This window comes from Martes martes, assembly GCF_963455335.1.
Source record: "Martes martes genome assembly, chromosome: 7".
Taxonomy (NCBI): domain Eukaryota; kingdom Metazoa; phylum Chordata; class Mammalia; order Carnivora; family Mustelidae; genus Martes; species Martes martes.
In genome coordinates, this window is record NC_137894.1 from 136,743,880 (window position 1) to 136,763,871 (window position 19,992).

A 19,992-nucleotide genomic window follows, 5' to 3' on the forward strand; every position below is an offset into this window, starting at 1 on the left:
TTATTAACATGAGGTTGATTTGAGGAGAAAGGGCAACATGGAAAAGACCAAAAAAAAAAAAAAACCCCACAAGTTAGATTAAAACATGAAACTATGTATGTTGCGAAAGCTATTAAGAAATGGGTTATTTTATTTACCCAAAGGATACAAACATTGTGATCCAGAGGGGCACACGCACCCCAATGTTCATAGCAGCAATGTCCACAACAGTCACACAATGGAAAGAGCCCAGATGTCCATCAGCAGATGATTGGATAAAGAAGACGTGGTGGATATACACAATGGCCTATTACTCAGCCATCAAAAAGAATGAAATCGTAACCATTTGCAACAACATGGATAGAACTAGAGGGTATTGTGCTGAGCGAAATAAGTCAATCAGAGAAAGACAATTACATGATCTCACTTTTATATGTGGAATTTAAGAGACAAGACAGGATCATAGGAGAAGGGAGGAAAATCAAGAAAGACGAAATCGGAGAGGGGAACAAACAGTGAGACTCTTAACTCTAGGAAACAAACTGAGGATTTGGGGGTGGGGGACACATGTGGGGGAGGGGGGTACCAGGCTACGGGCATTAAGTATGGCATGTGATGTAATGAGCACTGGGTGTTGTATGCCACTGATGAATCCCTGACCTCTACCTCTGAAACTAACAATCACTATGTTAATTGAATTTAAGTAAATTAAAAATTTTTTGAAAGGAGGGGCGCCTGGATGGCTCAGTGGGTTAAAGCCTCTGCCTTTGGCTCAGGTCATGATCCCAGGGTCCTGGGATCGAGCCCCGCATCGGGCTCTCTGCTCAGCGGGGAGCCTGCTTCCTCCTCTCTCTCTACCTGCCTCTCTGCCTACTTGTGATCTCTCTCAAATAAATAAATAAAACCTTTAAAAAAAAAAAAAGGAATGGGTTATTTAACGTCTTTAAAAGAAAGACATTTAAATTTTTTCTTTTGCTTAAGGTAAGTGTAAGTGATAACACTTGGCTAGCTAAAACATTTTCAAGGGAGTTGAATCACTGGAAAAGTAAGCAATAGCTTTTCAGACGCTTTATTTGAGCTCTCCAGAACAGTCGGGCCAGCATTCAGGGCTTAGTAGTTTTATGTAGCTCTAAGCTGTATGTCTCCGGTCTGGCTTTTTGTCTTTCACAGGATGATTCTGAGATTCCATTTACTGAAGAGGATTATCGAAGAAGAAAACACCATCCGAATTTTCTGGACCACATAAATGCTGAAAAAATGGTTCTCAAGTTTGGAAAGAACGTGAGTCTGGAGCAGTAAAGCACGTAGAGTGGGAGAAGTCCGTTGGGGGGCGGTGCTCCGTGTCCACGGCCAGGGCCGGGCTGTTCCACGTGTAGGTCAACTCCTTACACATCTCTGCGTCTGGTCTCCTTATCCTCACACCCACGATCTCTGAGCTTCAGGTTCCCCCCAGGATGCGCCGTCCTTGCGTTCTGGTCCCGATGTTGGTCCAGCCCACTAAGTTGGCAGCCTTGTGTTAGGTCCCCAAAAGAGAGCACCAGCCTTCACCCACTGAAGTGTGAGTCAAGAGTCCCTTAGCCCAGAAGAGGCAAATAACTCAGAGTCAGTGTGGTGGGGGTGGGGGTGGGGGCCCACATTTCCCCTTTATCCAGAATCTCCCTCATCTGTTTCTTATAGCAGAAAAGTACGTATTAACTTTGTCTCACAGATCCGGAGATGAGCCTCTCAGAAGTTAAGTAACTAGCTCAAGGTCACATAAGTAGGACTTGCTGAGCACCGTCCTCGGCACTTCTTGGCCTGGTCTGATCCATTCTGTACAACCCCGACGTTGTATACATACGTAATTATGCCCATTTCACAGATGCGGGCGCTGTGGGAAAGAGGAGCCCCATGATAGAGCTGTGTCAACCTCAGATCCAGCAGACCGCAAAGACGACAGGGTTTACTTTTATTTTTTCTTGATTCCAAAGCTCCATCAGTCCATAGAGTTGACCTGGACATGGGCACGGCCACCTGTTACTAAGATAGACCTACAACTGGAAAACTGTAAACACCAACAGCTTCTTAGCCTTCTGGTGCAGCAAAATTGATCGTTTTGATACGTAGATATTGTAAAACCAGTGTGTTTCCTATCTTTTGTCAGAATGGATGATGGGAATGCCTTGGTGACGAATGAGTTTACTATATTTAAGAATTATCAAGGGTTTGCTCACTAAGCGCCAGGCCCTGTGCTAAATGTTTGGCTTCTGGTAGTTCATGTAATCCTTGTGTATCTCCTAGATAACCCTCAAACTCCTGCGAATCAAGGCCTGTTATCATCATCCACATTTAACTTATGTAGAACTTACACAGAACCCCCAAAACTCCAAAGGTTCCATCTACTACGTTTTCCCCACGGGCAGAGAACCCACAGAAGTGACACGTAATCATGGTGACACCTGGTGGTCTCAGAGGATATTACCAGAGGAACTTTGTCCTCACCTTCTGTCCTATTAAAACAAAAATAAACAAAAAATTTTTTTTAACCTCTGGCAATACAAACACTGCAAGTATAAAATGTTTGAAGAAAATAACAGTGGGATTGAGACTTCTAGCCCCTTTTCTACCCATTGATTGATGACCTTCTCTAAGTTATTAAAGTTTTGGAGTAAAATGAATAAAGGCGCTAGACTAGACAGGTCTAAATTTCTTCCAATTTCAAATCTTGTGAGTGTATTATTTTATTAAGCATTAAGCATTGCCGCAGATCGAAAATCCATGATTTCTTGATCCTTTATGTTCAGTTATCTAGATGAGACCATATGGTCACGTACACACAAATAATTGATGTGACTGATAAAGTGGAGAATCTTACCATTTTAATATCTGTTTTAATATCTGTTTTCTTATAAAAACATTAAATTTGTCTCATGATCTAAATAATACAATCAAAACTTTATTTTAAAAATACATTTTTTGTGGGGCATCTGGGTGGCTCAGTCGGTCAACTCTTAATCTCAGCTCAGGTCTTGATCTCAGGGTTGTGGGTTCAAGCCCCAGACTAGTGGGGTCCTTACCTGGTTTTGGAATCAAGATCATGCTGGCCTCATAGAATGAGTTTGGAAGTTTTCCTTCTGTTTCTATATTTTAGAATTTGAGAAGAATTAATATTATCTCTTCTTCAAATGTTTGGTAAAATTCCCCTAGAAAGCCATCTGGCCCTGGACTCTTGTTTGCTGGGAGATTTTTGATGACTGATTCAATTTCTTTGCTTGTTATGGGTCTGTTCAAATTTTCTATTTCTTCCTGTTTCAGTTTTGGTAGTTTGTATGTTTCTAGGAATTTATCCATTTCTTCCAGATTGCCCAGTTTGTTGACATGTAATTTTTCATAATATTCTCTTGTGATTGTTTGTATTTCTGTGATGTTGTGATCTCTCCTCTTTCATTCATCATTTTATTTGCTTGGGTCCTTTTTTTCTTTTGATAAGTCTGGCTAGGGGGTTATCAATTTTATTAAGTCTTTCAAAAATCAAGCTCGCAGTTTCATTTATCTGTTCTACTAGTTTTGTATCTATATCATTTATTGCCATTCTAGTTTTTATTATTTCCCCTCTTATGCTGACTTTAGGCTTTATTTGCAGTTCCTTTTCTAGCTCCTTTAGGTGTAAGGTTAGGTTGTGTATTTGAGACATTTTTTGCTGGCCTGTATTGCTCTATACTTTCCTTTTAGGACTGCCTTTCCTGCATCCCAAAGATTTTGGACTGTTGTGTTTTCATTTTCATTTGCCTCCATGTATTTTTTTTTTATTTCTTTTTTGATTTGCTGGTTAACCCATTCATTCTTTAGTATGATGTTCTTTAACTTCCATGTATTTGTGGTCTTTCCAACTTTTTTTTTTTTTTTTTTTGCGGTTGACTTCAGATTTCATAACGCTGTGGTCTGAAAATACGCATGGTATGATCTCAATCTTTGTTTGTTGAGGGCTGATTTGTGACCCAGTATGTGATCTATTCTGGAGAATGTTCCATGTGCACTCAAAAAGAATGTGTGTTCTGCTACTTTAGGATGAAATACTCTGAATATATCTGTTAAGTCCATCAGGTCCAGTGTATCATTCAAAGCCATTGTTTTCTTGTTGATTTTCTGCTTGTGTGATCTGTCCATTGCTATAAGTGCATTTCTTTAAGTTTGTTATTAATTGATTTATGTATCTGGCTGCTCCCAAGTTGGGGGCATAAATATTTATAATTGTTAGATCTTCGTGTTGGATAGACCCCTTAATTATGATATGGTGTCCTTATTCATCTCTCATTACAGTCTTAAGTTTAAAATCTAGTTTGTCTGATGTAAGTATGGCTACTCGGGCTTTCTTTTGATGCTCATTAACATGATAGATGATTCTCCACCCGCTCACTTTCAATCTGGATGTGTCTTTAACTCCAAAATGAGTCTCCTATGAGCAGCATAGAGATGGGTCTTATTTTTTTGTTTGTTTTTATGCATTCATTAAAGATTTTATTTATTTATTTGACAGAGAGAGAGAGATCACAAGTAAGCAGAGAGGCAGGCAGAGAGAGAGGGGGAAGCAGGTTCCCAGCCGAGCAGACAGCCTGATGCGGGGCTGGTTTAGTGGTCGTGAAATCCTTTAGTTTTTGTTTGTCTGGGAAGCTCTTTATCTTTCCTTCTATTCTGAATGACAGGCTTACTGGATAAAGTATTCTTGGCCACATATTTTTCTCCTTCAGCAGGTTGAACATATCTTGCTGCTTTCTTCTGGCCTGCGAGTTTTCTGCGGAAAGATCTGCTACTAATCTGATTTGTCTTCCCTAGCAGGGTAGGGCTTTCTTTTCCCCTGCTGCTCTCAGGATTCGTTCCTTTTTTAAAGATTGGTTGATTGATAAGAGAAAGAGGGAGAGATGGTGCATGATTACCCAGCGGGAGAGGGAGCAGGAGAAGCAGACTCCCAGGACCCTGTGGTCATGACCTGAGCCAAAGGGAGACAGTTAACGGACTGAGCCACCCAGGTATCCCAGGATTCTTTCCTTATCTCTCTATTTTGCAGACTTTACTATGATATGTCTTGGTGTTGGCCAGCTTTTGTTGAATTTGATGGGAGTTCTCTGTGCCTCCTGGATTTGGATGTCCGTGTCCTTCCTCAGATTAGGGAAGTCTTTAGCTATAATTTGCTCCAACAAACCTTCTGCGACTCCTATGACACTTTATGGAGTTGCTGAGTTTCCTAAGTCTACATTCATGATCCAATACTTTTTTTCCCCTCTTCTTTTGAGCTTCATTATTTTCCTTAAAATTTTACCTTCTATATCACTTATTTGTTCCTCTGCTTCTTTCATCCTTGTTGTCATTGCATCCGATCAGTTTTGCATCTTGTTTGCAGCATTTCTTATTTTGACCTGACTAGTTTTTTAGTTCTTTTATCTCTTCAGGGTCTTCCATGCTTTTCTCAAGCCCAGCTAGTATCCTTATAATTGTTATTTTAAATTCTGGCTTGGGCATATTACTTACATCTGTTTTGATTAGGTCTCTGGCCATGACCTTTTCATGTCCTTTCTTGTGGCATGAATTCCTCCGTCTTGTCATTTTGTCTAGGTTACTGGTGTGTGCACATGTCTGTTGTATGTGTGTGTGTTAGGAAAGCCTGTTATAGTTCCTGCTCCTGAGAGTAATGTCTATATTAAGAAGAGTCCTATACTGTCCAGGACCTGGGGCTTCAGCAAGTGTCTCAGGGTGTGCACTGTGTTGTTGTGTTTTTGCCTGCTCCTTCCCTGAGGTCAGTCTTCTGCAGGGTTTCTCCTGCAGTGGGGAATGTTTGGACGTCGTCCACAGTGTGGACATTTTAACTAGGTGTGTTTTGGTTTGCTTGTTAGGAGACTAGATCCTGTTTTCCATAGAGTTGAATCTTTGCAGCACTCTGTGATCAGTAGACTTGGTGTGGGTGAAGGGTGTGTGCTGGTGCTCTCAGGAAGGGGCCTGCTGCACTGGTTCTCAGGCTGACTTGCCCTAGTAAGATGCACCTGCTGGGTGCAGGGGGGTGGGGCTTGGCTTAATCAGCTCCAGCCTCCAGAAGGGGTGGGGGCACTGTGTTACTTAATGATGTCTGTCCATGCTGGTGGGTGGGGGGAATAAAGGCATCACCCCTCTCTCTCTGATCCCCGGAGAGGGGCGTTTGCACCCACCACCATCCAGGAAGCCCCACAAAAGAAAGAATCATCTCCCCTCTTGTTTCCCTGGCTTCCGTGAGATCTCTGGCCTCACCCTGTCTGTGTCCAAGCTGTCTGCCTGCTAGGCAGCACAGTACTCCTCTATGTTTTATCTTGGGTACACAGCTGGGTTTCCAAACTCCACATTTTAGGCACCTGGTGCACATGGACCTGGGCTGATCCTCTGGGGGGATGGTTTTCCCATGCCATGGCCAGTGCTGGTTCGTCCCAGAACAGTAGTCACACAACCATGCAGCAGTTTGAGGTTTATAGTAAAGCACAACAAAAAGCCAGCACCACGATATACTGCCCTCAGCAGGTGCCTCTGATCCTATGCAAATGAACAAGGCAGCATGTGGGTGCCTGCCAGCATTCCTGTCCCTGGAGAGGCAGCGCCACCGCCACCGCTTCATTCTGAAATGTACTCCAAGAAGGGGAGCACTGCCTCTCCCAGTGCGATCCGGGGGATCCTCAGACCACACTGCCCGTTCTCTCCTTCCACGCAGGAGCGCTGCTAGGACCACCAGGTTCCACCCAGCAATGGCGCAGACTTCTAAAACTTCAGACTTTGGTTCCAGTGCTTGTAAAAACTTGCAGTAACCAGCCACTGTAGTTGTCCCAATCCGTGGTTCGCGGGAAGTGTTTCTGTTGTGCAATCCCCCCACATGCTGCTTTCTCTCTGTTTCTCTCTCTCTCTCTCTCCAAGATCAAGGCTCCCTCTGTTCTGCAGCACCCATGATTCTTTTCTCTCTGGAATCATGTCTCTGCACCTCCTACCTTCCATAATGCGACTTCTTTTCTCTCTAGTTCTGCAGTTTGTTCTCTCAGCATTCAGATCGATTTCTTGGGTGTTCAGAATGACTTGATTTTTTTTTTTAAAGATTTTTTATTCATTCATTTGACAGACGGAGATCACAAGTAGGTAGAGAGGCAGGCAGAGAGAGAGGGAGAAGTAGGCTCCCCACTGAGCAGAGAGCCCGATGCGGGGCTCAATCCCAGGACCCTGGGATCATGACCCGAGCCGAAGGCAGAGGCTTTAACCCACTGAGCCACCCAGGTGCCCCTGACTTGATATTTATTTAGCTGTGTTGGGGGGTGAGGCAAGCATAGGGACCCCCTGCTGCTCGGCCATCTCAACTCCTCCTCCAGTGTCACCTTTTTTTGTCCATTTCTCACTGAATTGCTTTTTAGTCAGAGGATGTGGTCTGGGTGGTGGCGATTCTGTAGTTTTTGGTGAGATGCTTTGCTCCATAGTACACAGCCAGGGTTGTTTTTATTTAAATTCCATACGGACTTGAAAAACCCGTGTTTTTCAAACCTGTGTGCAGTTTCCATTATGTCTCCTTAGGTCAAGTTTCTTTCTTTCTTTCTTTTCTTTTTTTTTTTAAAGATTTTATTTATTTGACAGACAGAGATCACAAGTAGGCAGAGAGGCAGGGGGAAGCAGGCTCCCCGCTGAGCAGAGAGCCTGATGCGGGGACCAGGATCCCAGGACCCTGAGATCATGATCTGAGCCGAAGGCAGGGGCTTTAACCCACTGAGTCACCCTGGCACCCCTAGGTCAATTTCTTAATGGTGTTTTTCATCTCTTACTAGTTTGGGGGTCTCCTGAATCTGTCAATGACTAAGAAGGGGTATACTAAAAAAATCTCCCACTGTGGAGTAAATACATCCATATCTCCTTGAAATTATTTTAGATCTTTGCTTTTTTCATTTCAAGGCACAGTTCTATAATCCCTTCACAGTGTTACACATTGTCAGAATGAAGCCATAAAATCGTTTTTTTTTTTCTTAACATTGGAAGCAGGATATCGTTAGCCATTTCTGCAGATTTCCAGACCATTCTTGGGTATTAATGAAGTCTTTTCTAGCTCTTGCAAAGGCTTAGACAGGTTTAATACTAAAGTCATGAGTCTAGGGGCGCCTGGGCTTAGTCAGTTGAGTGTCTGCCTTCAGCTCAGGTCATGATCCCAAGATCTTGGGATCGAGCCCCGTGTTGGGCTCCCTGCTCAGCGGAATGTCTGCTTCTTCCTCTCCCACTCCCCCTGCTTATATTCCCACTCTCGCTGTCTCTCTCTCTATGTTGAAATAAATAAATAAAATCTTTAAAATAAAAATAAAGTCATGAGTCTATCATTAAATTTTCAACTTCTCTTCTACCAGCTCAGCCTGATTCAGGCTCACATGAATGCAGGAGGGAGGGAGGCTAAGATGTGATCAACTTTCCTCCTCTCTCCACCTTAATCAGCTCCCTTCTCTCCTGTTCTCTGTTCCTTGTTCTACCACCTGCCTGTTCTTTTTTTTTTTTTTTTTTTTAAGATTTTATCTATTTGTCAGAGAGAGAGAGCACAAGAAGGAAAAACAGCAGGCAGAGGGAGAAGCAGGCTCCCTGCTGAGCAATGAGCCTGATGCGGGACTCGATCCCAGGACCCTGGGATCATGACCTGAGCCAAAGGCAGACACTTAACCAACTGAGCCACCCAGGCTCTCCCCACCGCATCCACCACCACCTGCCTATTCTTTGTCATCATCATCATCATCACTGTCCTGATCGTCCTATTCTTTTCCTTTGTTTCCAGTTTCTTAATTTTTCATCATCATAACCATATTTATTTCATAATCTCTACTAATTTATTTTCTAAAGGCATTGCAAGTCTGATTTCACTCATCGTGGATTGTTCCCTCATCAGTTTTATAATTTTGGCTTGTGAGCTCATCTTTAGTAAGGTCTTTTAGTACCAAGTTTCTATTAGTAAGTATTAGTAAGCATATTTTCTTGTGATTTCTGGAACTCCAATTGTAAAAGTAAACCTGTTATTTGGCATGGATTTTTAGAAATAGCATCTCTTTAAATTGTCAACATCCATTTCTTTATCCATCACCCCTAAAAACCTCAGGTAAATGAATTCTTCAGGGAAAAGTGAGCCAAGTGCACTTTATATCAAAGTGTAAAGTTTATCTTCCAAAAGTGCTGCTATAAAAGTCTCATGTATATTCAGGGATCGGATGCCTCCAGGAGTCATGATGGTCAGTGCGAAATGGGAATCACAATGAGACTATGCCTTACGGTTTGTAATTGGCTTGCTAGTCAAACTGTGCCCTCAGACCAGCACCCACGTGCTACAATGAGGTCACCACCCTTGCCCCAGCTGATGTCCTTTTATTGGGGCTTTAAAGGACAGGGGAGGTTCCTGGGGGTTGGGGTAGGGGGGGCAGGTAGAGGGAACTTTGTATTTGCCTTTCTGAAGTGCCCCCCCCCCCCAGTCTCACTGCCTAAAATGCTTTTTATGTTAATTTTTGGCTCTGGAATCCCTGGATTAAGCACGTAATTTGAATGTGAAAGACAAACCATTGAGAAGTACAGGGCCAAGGTTAAAATTCTCCAGGGAACCTTGGCTTAGGTTTGATGCAATTCCTTGTCACCTTCTTTTCTAGTTCACTCTTCTGTTATGGATGAACCTTTCATATTGTGGCCCAACTCCTAACCTCACCAAATCCAGGGCTTTGTCTCCTCTACCTGCATGGATTTGTAAACCCGCACACCTAGATTATGAGAACCCTTGACTTCCCAGGGCGCCCACACTGTCCACCCTTCACCACTCTTGTTTTCACTTCTGTTTTCTTTTATGTCCTTGAGAATTCTACCATCCTAGAAGGATACTCGTGACATTGTACTTGGCATTTCTAGCTGTTTGCATTAGGAGGTTTTAGGTTTTTTTAACCCACCATGAATTACCTGGAGCAGAAGAGAGACTCATTTTCCTGATAAAGGTTCCCAATTCTAACATGTGTGTTTGTGCCCTCTGGGAGGGGTTTCCCACAACACCAAGTAGTTCTTGGGCACCTGCCAGGTGTTCTATATTTCAACTCAATTCTGACATTTATCTTCCTAAAGGTAGCATCAGATCCCACAGATTTAGGGCTCAGTCCTATGAGATTGTCCCCCACTTGCCTCACCAGTTGTGTTGTGTGGTTGTTGAGCACAACCATCAAAAAAGAATTCTTGAGACCTGGTATGGTACAATTTAGTAATTTATTTAAGTAGCACAGGGATTGTGGGCAGAAAGGGCTGTACTTTTGCTGTAGGAAGCTGGTAGTTATCCACTTAGTGTTCAGGGGGTGGGAGGCATGCAGGGTGTATGAGATCATAAATGTTTTCTTGAATTTCTGCTTGTAAAACTACTTTTGCAAGATTTCTCTGGTGCTTATCATTCAGTTCCATATTAACCATCTGTGAAATACACGGACAGTCATGAGACTCTTGAAGAATGTAGCGCAACTAGGGCGCATCTGAGCCGCTCAGCTGGTTAAGCTCTTAGCTCAGGCTTGATCTCAGGATTGTAAGTTCAAGACCTGTATTGGGCTCCATGTTGGGCGTGGAACCTACTTTAAAAAAAAAAAGAAAAGAAAAAAGAATGTAGCAATCAGTATATATTTGAACCTTACCAAAACTAGGCAGGCTAGGTCAGCCTCCTGGGCTAAAGGTGGATATTTTTCTGCTTCTGTCCCTCATCAGTGGCAAGCCCAAGCTGTCACCTGTGCTTCTGACCAACCCTTACAGGTTGGAGGGTCCAATAACCCCTCCTACCTCCCCAAGCCTTGGATTTGATTAGTTTGTTAAGAGCGGTTTACAGAATTTAGAGAAACATTTCACTTACTAGATTACCAGTTTATTATAAAAGAATATAACTCAGGAATAGCCAGATAGAAGAGATGCTCAGGGCAAGGTTTGGGGAAAGGCATGGAGCTTTTCTGCTCTCCCCAAATCTCCACGTGTTCACCAACCCAGAAGCTCTCCAAACCTTCTCCTTTTGGATTTTTATGGAGGTTTCATCATGTTTGAGTAAATCATTGGCTGTCATCTCCACCCCACTCAACCCCTCCCTGGAGATGGTGAGGAAGCTGAAAGTGGGCAATCAACTCACATGTTGGGTTGGATCCCAAAGCCACCTGATTAACATAACAAAAGACACCTTTATTACTCTGCTTGATCATTCCCATAGTTCTGGATACTCATGCCAGATATAGAGATGAAGACCAAATATATATTTCTTATTATGAATCACAATATCACACCTTATACTGTGGCCTGTTACTAAAAACTCCCTGTGTACATCCATCTCCCCTCCTGGGTAAGTAAAGATCATCCTGGAAGGACCCATTTTTATATCTTCACAGATAATTATCTTTGGCTTTCATTTAATTAAAAGTCCCAAATAAATTTCAATAGTGGTCAGAGGCATTCAAACAGTATCTTTCATTCATCTTAACCACTAAAATAATCTGGTTCAGTATGATTAATAATACTAAATTTAGCTTTTTTCCTCTCCTCTATCTACTAGACCAAAAAATTCACAACTTACGTGGTTGCTGCTGGACTTCAGTATGGAGTGGAAGGAGGCATCTTACATTATTTTTTTAAGGTATGACTTTTCAGTGACTATGAGGGTTTTTAAAAAAGCAGTTTACAGTAAGGTTATTCAGTTTGAAGTTTTTTTTTCTTTTTCTATTTTTCTTTCCTGTATGATTACCACTCTCAGAACAATGAGGAAAAAGATGGCTCTCCCTTCATCCATGAGACAGACACTGATGCCTACCATGTTCCAGAAACTGTTGTCAATTCTGGGACTCTGATACCGTGATAATAAAGTCCTTGCATTGGTGGAACTTGCATCCCAGTGGGGTGGAGGAGAGCGAGAGATACGAACCCAATTAGCCAGGACACATAGAGTATTTCAGATGTTGAAAATAGGATAGAAAGCAACAAAACAGAGAAAGATAGAAAGAGAACCAGCGGTAGGGTTGAAAGGTTGTATCTTGAATATGAGGGTCAGGGAAGACCTTTCTCATGATACGACACTTGAGCAGAAAGTGATAAGGGAGCTGGCTGCTTTGCCTTTTGGGGGAAGGGTGGTGGGAACTGTAAGTGCAAAGACCTGAGGGAGAAATTTGCGGGTTGTGTTCACGAACCGCAAATAGGAGACTGTAGCCAAAGTAGAGGAGAAGGGTAGGTGATGAAGTCCGTTTGTCCTTGTCTGTTCTCAGCTGCTCCTCATCTACATGGCCACTGAATGTTGGCTTTCTTAGGTTCCTGCCCCAGACCTTCTTGCCTTTTTTTTTTTTAAAGATTTATTTATTTATTTATTTATTTGAGAGAGAGCAAGTGCACAAGTGGGAGGGGTAGAGAGAGAATCTCAAGCAGACTCTGCACTGTGTGTGGAGCCCAACACAGGGCTCGATCTCACGACCCTGAGACGATGAGAGGAAACCAAGAGTCGGACGCTTAACTGACTTCGCCAACCAGGTGGCCCCCCTCTTGTCTTCCCTATCTGCACTCTTCTCCTGGGTTGGTCTGTCCATTCCCGTGACTGGTGCCCAACGACTCTCCAACGTCAGTTTCTCCAGCAGGGCTCGCTCCCGAGTCCTAGCTCTGTGAATCTGGCTGCCTGTTCAGGCACCTCACTTGGAAAGTTTCACAAACCCAAACTCTACCTGCAGTTCTCCTCAAACCCGCTGTCCTCCGGAACCCCATCTCAGCAAAGGGGACCTCCCACCCAGCTGCACCCGACCAGAGTCCAACTCCTCCCTCGTTCTCATCCATCACAAAATCCCCCAGTACTATAGGGCCAACCTCCTCAGGATCTCCTTCTCTCCCACCGCACTTCCCCCGCCCCCACCCATGGGCTAGGTAGGGCGGACATCTCTTGTTCGCCGGCTGTCCTGGCCTCTATCTCCACATTTAGACTCTTACTTCCCGACGTTCCTTTGCAAGGGAACAGAAGCGTACCTAATGATGTCACTTCACTGCTTAGAACCTTTCAGTGGTTTCCGAAAGTCTGGAGTATCTTACAAGATCCAGGGGTCTGCTGTGGTTGCCGCCCCTATTTCACGCTTTGAAAGCAATATAAAATAATCTAGTACCTGACAGCTAAACAGCATCCAGACTGTCTATTTCTTTTTTTTTTTTATAAGATGTTATTTATTCATTTGTCAGAGTGAGAGGCAGAGAGAGAGAGAGCACAAGCAGGGGGAATAGCAGGCAGAGAAACATGCTCCCTGCTGACCAAGGAGCCTGACGTGGGATTTGATCCCAGGACCCCAGGATCATGACTGGAGCAGAAGGCAGCCGCTTAACTGACTGAGCCACCCAGGCAGCCCCAGACTATCTGTTTCTTCACTGCAATACCTAAAATGTGGGGAAAGGACAAGGGTTTGGACTTTGAAGATCAGGGTTCAGATCTGGGCACAGTGACTCCTCCAATGGTTTATCTACTAAGAATTTAATCTTTGAACTGATAGTTATTACCCCGGGCCCAGGGGAGCAATTTCAGACTTTCATTCTCATTTGCGTGTGTGTGTGTGTGTGTGTGTGTGTGAGGATGGAAGGTGTCAGGCATGTGAAAGCATTTCCTTTCCATGTAGACACCACGCGGATGATGACTGAAGATAGCCCACCAGATTGTAGATTTCCTGAAAAGTATTTCAGCCTAGGTTATGCATTACACGGTTTCTCTTAATAGGATTAGATCAGCAACTAAATCAAATCAGAACCGGTTTTCAGAGGAGATCGGGTGCGTTCAGGGTGGTATGGCCGTAGACAGAACCGATTTTCAAAACATCCCCTTTAGGCAATGACATCATCAGACCACCGGGTCTTTTAGATGCCCAAAGGTCTTTCGGATGGCTGTGCGCGAGCTCCAATAGTTACATACAACCAGGGGGAAATACACTTTTGCTTTTCTTTCAGATAGCTTGGTTGGGTGAGGTCCCTGCGTTACCGGTGTTTGGAGATGGAACAAATGTAATTCCGGCCATTCATGTTCTTGATCTGGCAGGGTGAGTGTCCTCCTAGAGCTGGGACTTCGTGGAAGCAATTGACTAATGTGTTTGTGTTTCAGTGAACACTTCGTAAGCGCTTGCCAAGCGCTAAGACCCTTGCATGTGTCACTGTATCCGTTCTTCATGACCACCCTATGCGCAAGGTCTGGTCATTATCTCTGTTTTGCGTCTGGTGGCATAGCGCCCACCATCTGAAAGTGCCAGGAAAGCCCATAGCGCAGTCTTCACCCAGAGGTAGTCTGTCCTGAATGTCAGAAGTCACGAATCACCTGGGGTAGGAAATCGTCCTCCCCCCCAGTCTGGCCCCACTGCCTCTTAAGGCCCCGCAGCTCCCCTAAAACAGCCACAGCTTCTCCAGATCTGTGTCTGACTCTGTGGACGCCCCTCCCCCAAGCTCTGTTGAGAGACTCCCAGGAGCTGCCCAGGTGAGCAGACTTCACAGACCGAAGTCCTGCTGGGGGTCAGGGGCTCTTCGCATGGCACTGGGTGAAGCCGGAGCTGGATGGATCAGGCTTGGAATCCTGGCATTTCTACTTTCCCTGTGGCTCTTCAGCCTGAGGCACGTTCCTTGACCTTCCCGGCTTCCTTGTCTGTCCCACCCACGACTGAGTTGGAAATGGAGTGAGATACTGCCTGGCCCTGGAGGTGGTGGTTGGTTAACTCTCCTTGACTCCCTCTTTCTTGCTCTCTTCACTGATGATGGTTTTTCCTGGCGGGCTGCAGAGTGATACAGAACATCATAGACCACGTGCCAAAGCTCCATTACCTGGTTGCTGTGGACGAGTCTGTCCATACCCTGGAAGACTTGGTCAAGGTACAGCTGTTCCATCCCACCCTTGCTTGCATTTCTTTTTCTTTTTTTTTTTTTTAAAGATTTTATTTATTTATTGGGGGCACCTGGGTGGCTCAGTGGGTTAAGCCTCTGCCTTCGGCTCAGGTCGTGATCCCAGGGTCCTGGGATCGAGCCCTGCATCGGGCTCTCTGCTCGGCGGGGAGCCTGCTTCCTCCTCTCTCTCTGCCTGCCGCTCTGCCTATTTGTGATCTCTCTATCAAATAAATAAAATCTTTTAAAAAAATTTATTTATTTATTTGACAGAGAGAGAGATCACAAGTAGGCAGAGAGGTAGGCAGAGAGAGGCGGGGAGGCAGGCTCCCCACTGAGCAGAGAGCCAGATCCCAGGACCTTGAAATCATGACCTGAGCTAAAGGCAGTGGCCCAACCCACTGAGCCACCCAGGTGCCCCTCACACTTGCTTGCATTTCTTAAACTATTTTACCCCCTAAAATATAGCGATGGAGTCGGCTATGCTAACAAGACTAGGGACTCCCCAAATGGAATATCCTTAAAACCAAAGTCACTGTCAGCATCTGCATTGTATGCGTTGGGAAATTTATAGTCAAGATGGCCTTTCTCCAGTCTGTGCACTGAAGGGAGCGGGAGGGGCCACTGTGGGGCCAAGACACACACATGAATCCCACAGGGGCTTACTAAAATGTGTCCTGGATACTTGCCCCAAAGTACTTATAGGGTCAAATTCCCCAAACCAATGGGCAGCTTGCAGGGACTCTAGGTCTGTGGGGGCTGTCTCTCCAATCCAGGCCACTGGCCACCTTGTAGCCCAGCTAGCACAGTGCGTGTGGCTTTCCCCTGACCACCTCCTACTCATCTTTAACATTCTGCTCAGATTTAATCCTCAGAAAACCTCCCTGCCTCCTTCCCACCTCTTGCATGGGTCATGCGCCTCTTTTCCCAGCATCCCCTCTGCAAGATGCAGTTTGCATAATTAATCATCTGTGTACTAGGCTGCCTCCCCTGACTGAAAGCCCTTGGAGGGCCCTTTCTCCTCTCTGTCTGTAGTCTCTGGCTTGCAGTGGTGAACGTTGGATATTTGCAAAACAGATGAATCAGTGCATGCCTTCAGGGCACTCCCCCTCTGTTTAGGAAAAAAAAAAGTGTTCCCTTAGGTTTACATTCATTTGAGAAATCTTGTATTAAAATCTTACAGGCAAACCAAACAGTATTTCTATTTTTCTCTAACAGTGCATCAGTAAAAATACTGGCCCTGGGAAAATCCAGAAAATACCCAAAGAAAATGCTTTCCTGACCAAGGACTTAACAGTGAGTACATACGAGATTCTTTTCTTAAATGTATTGGTTCTTGAGGGATTTGGAGTCCAAATACCTGGCTTCCAGGTTTATCTTTGCTCCTCCTGCACAACTAAACATTTTACCCTAAAGCAGTTTCCCCTTGTCTTCTGAGAGCTTCTGTTTTCTTTTCTGAAAAACGCTCAGGGGTCCCGCGCAGAAAAAGTATTTGAAAACTGTTTGATACGTAAATGCTTTACAGACACTGGATGTCCTTCTCTTTGGCCTCTTTGTGTAATTGTGTAATTGAGACAGGAACCTGGGATTTCTGATTCCATTACAGCAGAAACCTACACAGCTTTAGTCAGCAGTGTGCCCTTTGAACTTGCTTTAGGACGTACTTATTTTATTATTTTATTATGTATTTTTTAGGAATAAATTGCATCTAAATACTACCTTTGAGAATGTTTCTGGAAGGACCGATATCACTGGTTGTCTCTCGGGAGCAGGGCCAAGTGGGTGGTGATGGAGATCAAAGAGAATGCTTTCCTCTCTACTTTTTCTTTTGGATTTTGAGCCAAGGGATTGCACCATTCAAAAAATAATACAATTACAATTTGCAAAAAAGAAACCTAACACTGGGATTTCCGGCATCATCCTACTCTGAGCTGTTTGTCTAAGAGCAGGGATGCTGCCTGTCCCCAGCACAGAGGTGGGAAGATTTAGAATTCTCACAGGAAGACGACAGGGGGCGCTCTGTCAACACCGAGCGCCGCCATTGATTGACTTCCATGTTTGGGGACTGTATAATTCTTTTTTCTTTAATCACGGTGATTTTGGTCTGTTATAACTGTCGGAATGAAAGAAAAGTCAAGTCAAATCTCTAATATTCCTTTATCTCTTAGCAAGAGTGTCTTGACCATTTACTGGTGAATTTGAGAATGGAAGCCCTTTTTGTGAAGGAGAATTTTAACATCCGGTGGGTTGCCCAAACAGGATTTGTGGAAAATATCAACAATATCCTCAAAGAGTACAAGAAAAGCAGAGGATTATTGGTAACTATAACAATTTCCTGTTTCGATTCCCTGTTTTAAATTCTGATTTAAGCAAAGTAAATCAAACTTTCAGTGTAATCACGCTAATGAAAGTATTCTCTTTTTCATGTCCTAATTTCTAAAATCAAGTTCTTTAAAAAAATTTTTTTAAAAGATTTTATTTATTTGACAGAGAGAGATCACAAGTAGGCAGAGAGGCAGGCAGAGAGAGAGAGAGGGGGAAGCAGGCTCCCTGCTGAGCAGAGAGCCCAATGCGGGGCTCGATCCCAGGACCCCGGGATCATGACCTGAGCCGAAGGCAGAGGCTTAAACCCACTGAGCCACCCAGGCGCCCCATGTTCTTTTAAAAATTTTAATCCAGTTGTCCACGTCTAACAATCTAGGTGTATATTAATTAATTAATTGTCAATCGAATATTAAACATTTTAAAGTTAACACAGATAACGACTGTTATGCTTGACACAAATTGAACATGACAGGAAGCTCAAGACTGACTATCCCAGAGCTGTCTACGTATGGAAAAATGACAGGTGCATCCTGGCCTGCCTGTTTCAACCCTGTTTTAACCCCGGTTACTTACCTACAGAAGAGGGTCGGTGGGTGGGTGGAAAAGAGAAGTCTGATTGTTACTTTGATCTCTTCCTGTTGGCCCAGAGATTTGCTAGTCATCTTAATCATCAAACTCTTCAAAGTAGACTTGCTTTCAGCTCCCCATTATAGATGATGAAACTTAGGCTCAGAGAGGTTAAGCAGTTTCTTCAAGGTGACACAGCTAGTCAGAGATTCTAAACTAGCTGGGGTGCAGACTAAGCTAGAGCAGCCTAACTGCTGCGTCTCCATACCTCCCTCCCCGAAGTCAGCTCTGTGTAGCCCTTGGCCAGATCCTTGATTTGTCCCAGGTTAGCATCCCAAAGAGAATAGCGGGTGATACAGGAGAACATGTGTTGAAAACTGTCCGGTAGCATATGAGGAACACAAGCCATCCTAGCCAGAGCTACCACTGTGCGTGGGAGACTCCATACAGGCAAGAGCAGTCTCCTCATTGGGTCCTAAGAACCATATTCTCCTGAAAAACATGCCTAGTTAAATCGTAGATGTACCTCTCAGCGAAAGAAACAGTGATGCCTTTAAGCATCTGAGATACCCAGGGTGGCTGTACTTGGATCCTATCCTGAGATAGACAAGACACAACTCAAATGGTGAGACTGGTGTTGTCCTCTGTGGGTCGAATGGAAAAAACAACATAGTTAGGGTACAAGACACCTTAAAGAGATCACATGGTTCCCGATTAGCAAGACCGGACAGAACATGATAGCATGATAGAAGGAATAAGCGTCTCTAAAAATACATATTTTTAAAGACTATATTTATATATTTATTTGAGATAGACCGGGAGAACATGAGTGCAGGAGGGAAGGCAGAGAGAAGGAGAGGCAGACTCCCTGCTGAGCAGGGAGACCAGACACTGGGCTCGATCCCAGGATCATGGGATCATGACCAGAGTCGAAGGCAGACCCTTAACTGACTGAGCCACCCAGGTGCCCTGAGCATCTCTAAAAATGGAACAGTCTTTCCATCCCTAGGGACTGGTCCGAGTAGAAGCACAGCACAGGAAACTACCCAGGGTAAGGCAGACAGTGCCATGCCAGTGACATCCCAAAACACAGACTCTTAAGCCAAGGGCTTCCATGAGTCCAATCCCTTTAGCAAGGCAAGGTGGTCCCTGCTGCAGATGCATCAAGCTACCGTGACCGGATGCCCCTCAGTAGCCCGTTCATCTAACTCTTCATGTTCCAACAATGCTCATCGACAACCTCCATGTCTGTCGGCTCCGAGGGAAAAATGTACCAGACACGTGCACTTGGAGTTCTGAGTTCAGTGGCAGACATACTTCTCACTATTAAGTGAATAAACTGCCAATCTGCTTTTTCACTAGCCAAGGTACGCCTACCCCAGGAGATAGATCGGCCGTTGGTGTGTGGACAAAAGGGTGCCCGTGAACATGCTCAGTTGACAGCTGGCCTTCGGGCTGTGGTGAATGCACCAGGCCCACCCAGGAGCACAGCCCTGCCCACCAAGACCCAGCTTAAGCTGCTTTCTCGGATACCTGCCCCTCCGCTGTCCTCCATCTTGGTCATCATCATTGTCCCAAAGGTGTCCCTCACCAGATAAGACCAGCCATGTTCGCCCTCCTCACTGAGCACCCCCGCAATGTCCCTGTTTATTTCCTTTACTTGGTCCCCTCGTCTGTCAAATGGTAGTAATGATCACAACCAAAATGGTGGCTGAAATTATATAACCTTTAAGAGCGTGGACACTCTGCCAATGGAAAGTCTTCCCATCAGCCTGATTGTTGTCATTAATTAGCCTGACGAAATACGAGCCTTCAGTTCCACAACTGTTTGGACCATTTTGAAAGAAATGACCGCTACTGATATTTTGAATTCTATTGGAAGTAAATATTTACTCCCTGGTTACAAATGTCACAGAGTTTCTGGAGCATTGAAGCAAGTTTTGGCAGAAGAAATGGTGGCGCTCTTTTTTTTTTTTAATGAGTATATTTTTTAAAACTAGAATAAATTAACTGTGCTAAAAAGTAAAGTATGATTAAAGACCCAGTCAGTTCAGAAATAATACTCATGAGGCAATAATCGCAGCCCTCTCACACTGGACCAGAAATTCTATGTCTTTGTTTTCTTTGTAAGAGTAATATGACTCATATGTGGAATTTAAGAAACAAAACAGATGAACATAGGGGAAGGGAAGGAAAAATAAAATAAGATGAAATCGGAAGGAGAGAAAAACTGTGAAAGACTCTTAACTCTAGGAAACA

At 44.3% G+C, this 19,992-nt stretch overlaps 1 protein-coding gene across 4 annotated transcripts in view; it reads left to right on the forward strand.

Moving 5' to 3' along the window:
- The window catches only part of AK7 (adenylate kinase 7), a gene marked incomplete at its 5' end in the record, with an annotated part of 71,880 nt that overhangs the window by 30,656 nt on the left and 21,232 nt on the right, over positions 1-19,992 (forward strand). For 3 of the 4 annotated variants that reach the window (XM_080809458.1, XM_080809459.1, XM_080809461.1), the window contains 6 exons: positions 1,150-1,260; positions 11,522-11,602; positions 13,927-14,015; positions 14,742-14,832; positions 16,060-16,137; positions 17,010-17,159. In XM_080809458.1, coding sequence (XP_080665584.1) covers positions 1,150-1,260; positions 11,522-11,602; positions 13,927-14,015; positions 14,742-14,832; positions 16,060-16,137; positions 17,010-17,159 — 600 coding nt within the window. The remainder of the gene's footprint in view (positions 1-1,149; positions 1,261-11,521; positions 11,603-13,926; positions 14,016-14,741; positions 14,833-16,059; positions 16,138-17,009; positions 17,160-19,992) is intronic. The other variant, XM_080809460.1, reaches the window with a different exon arrangement.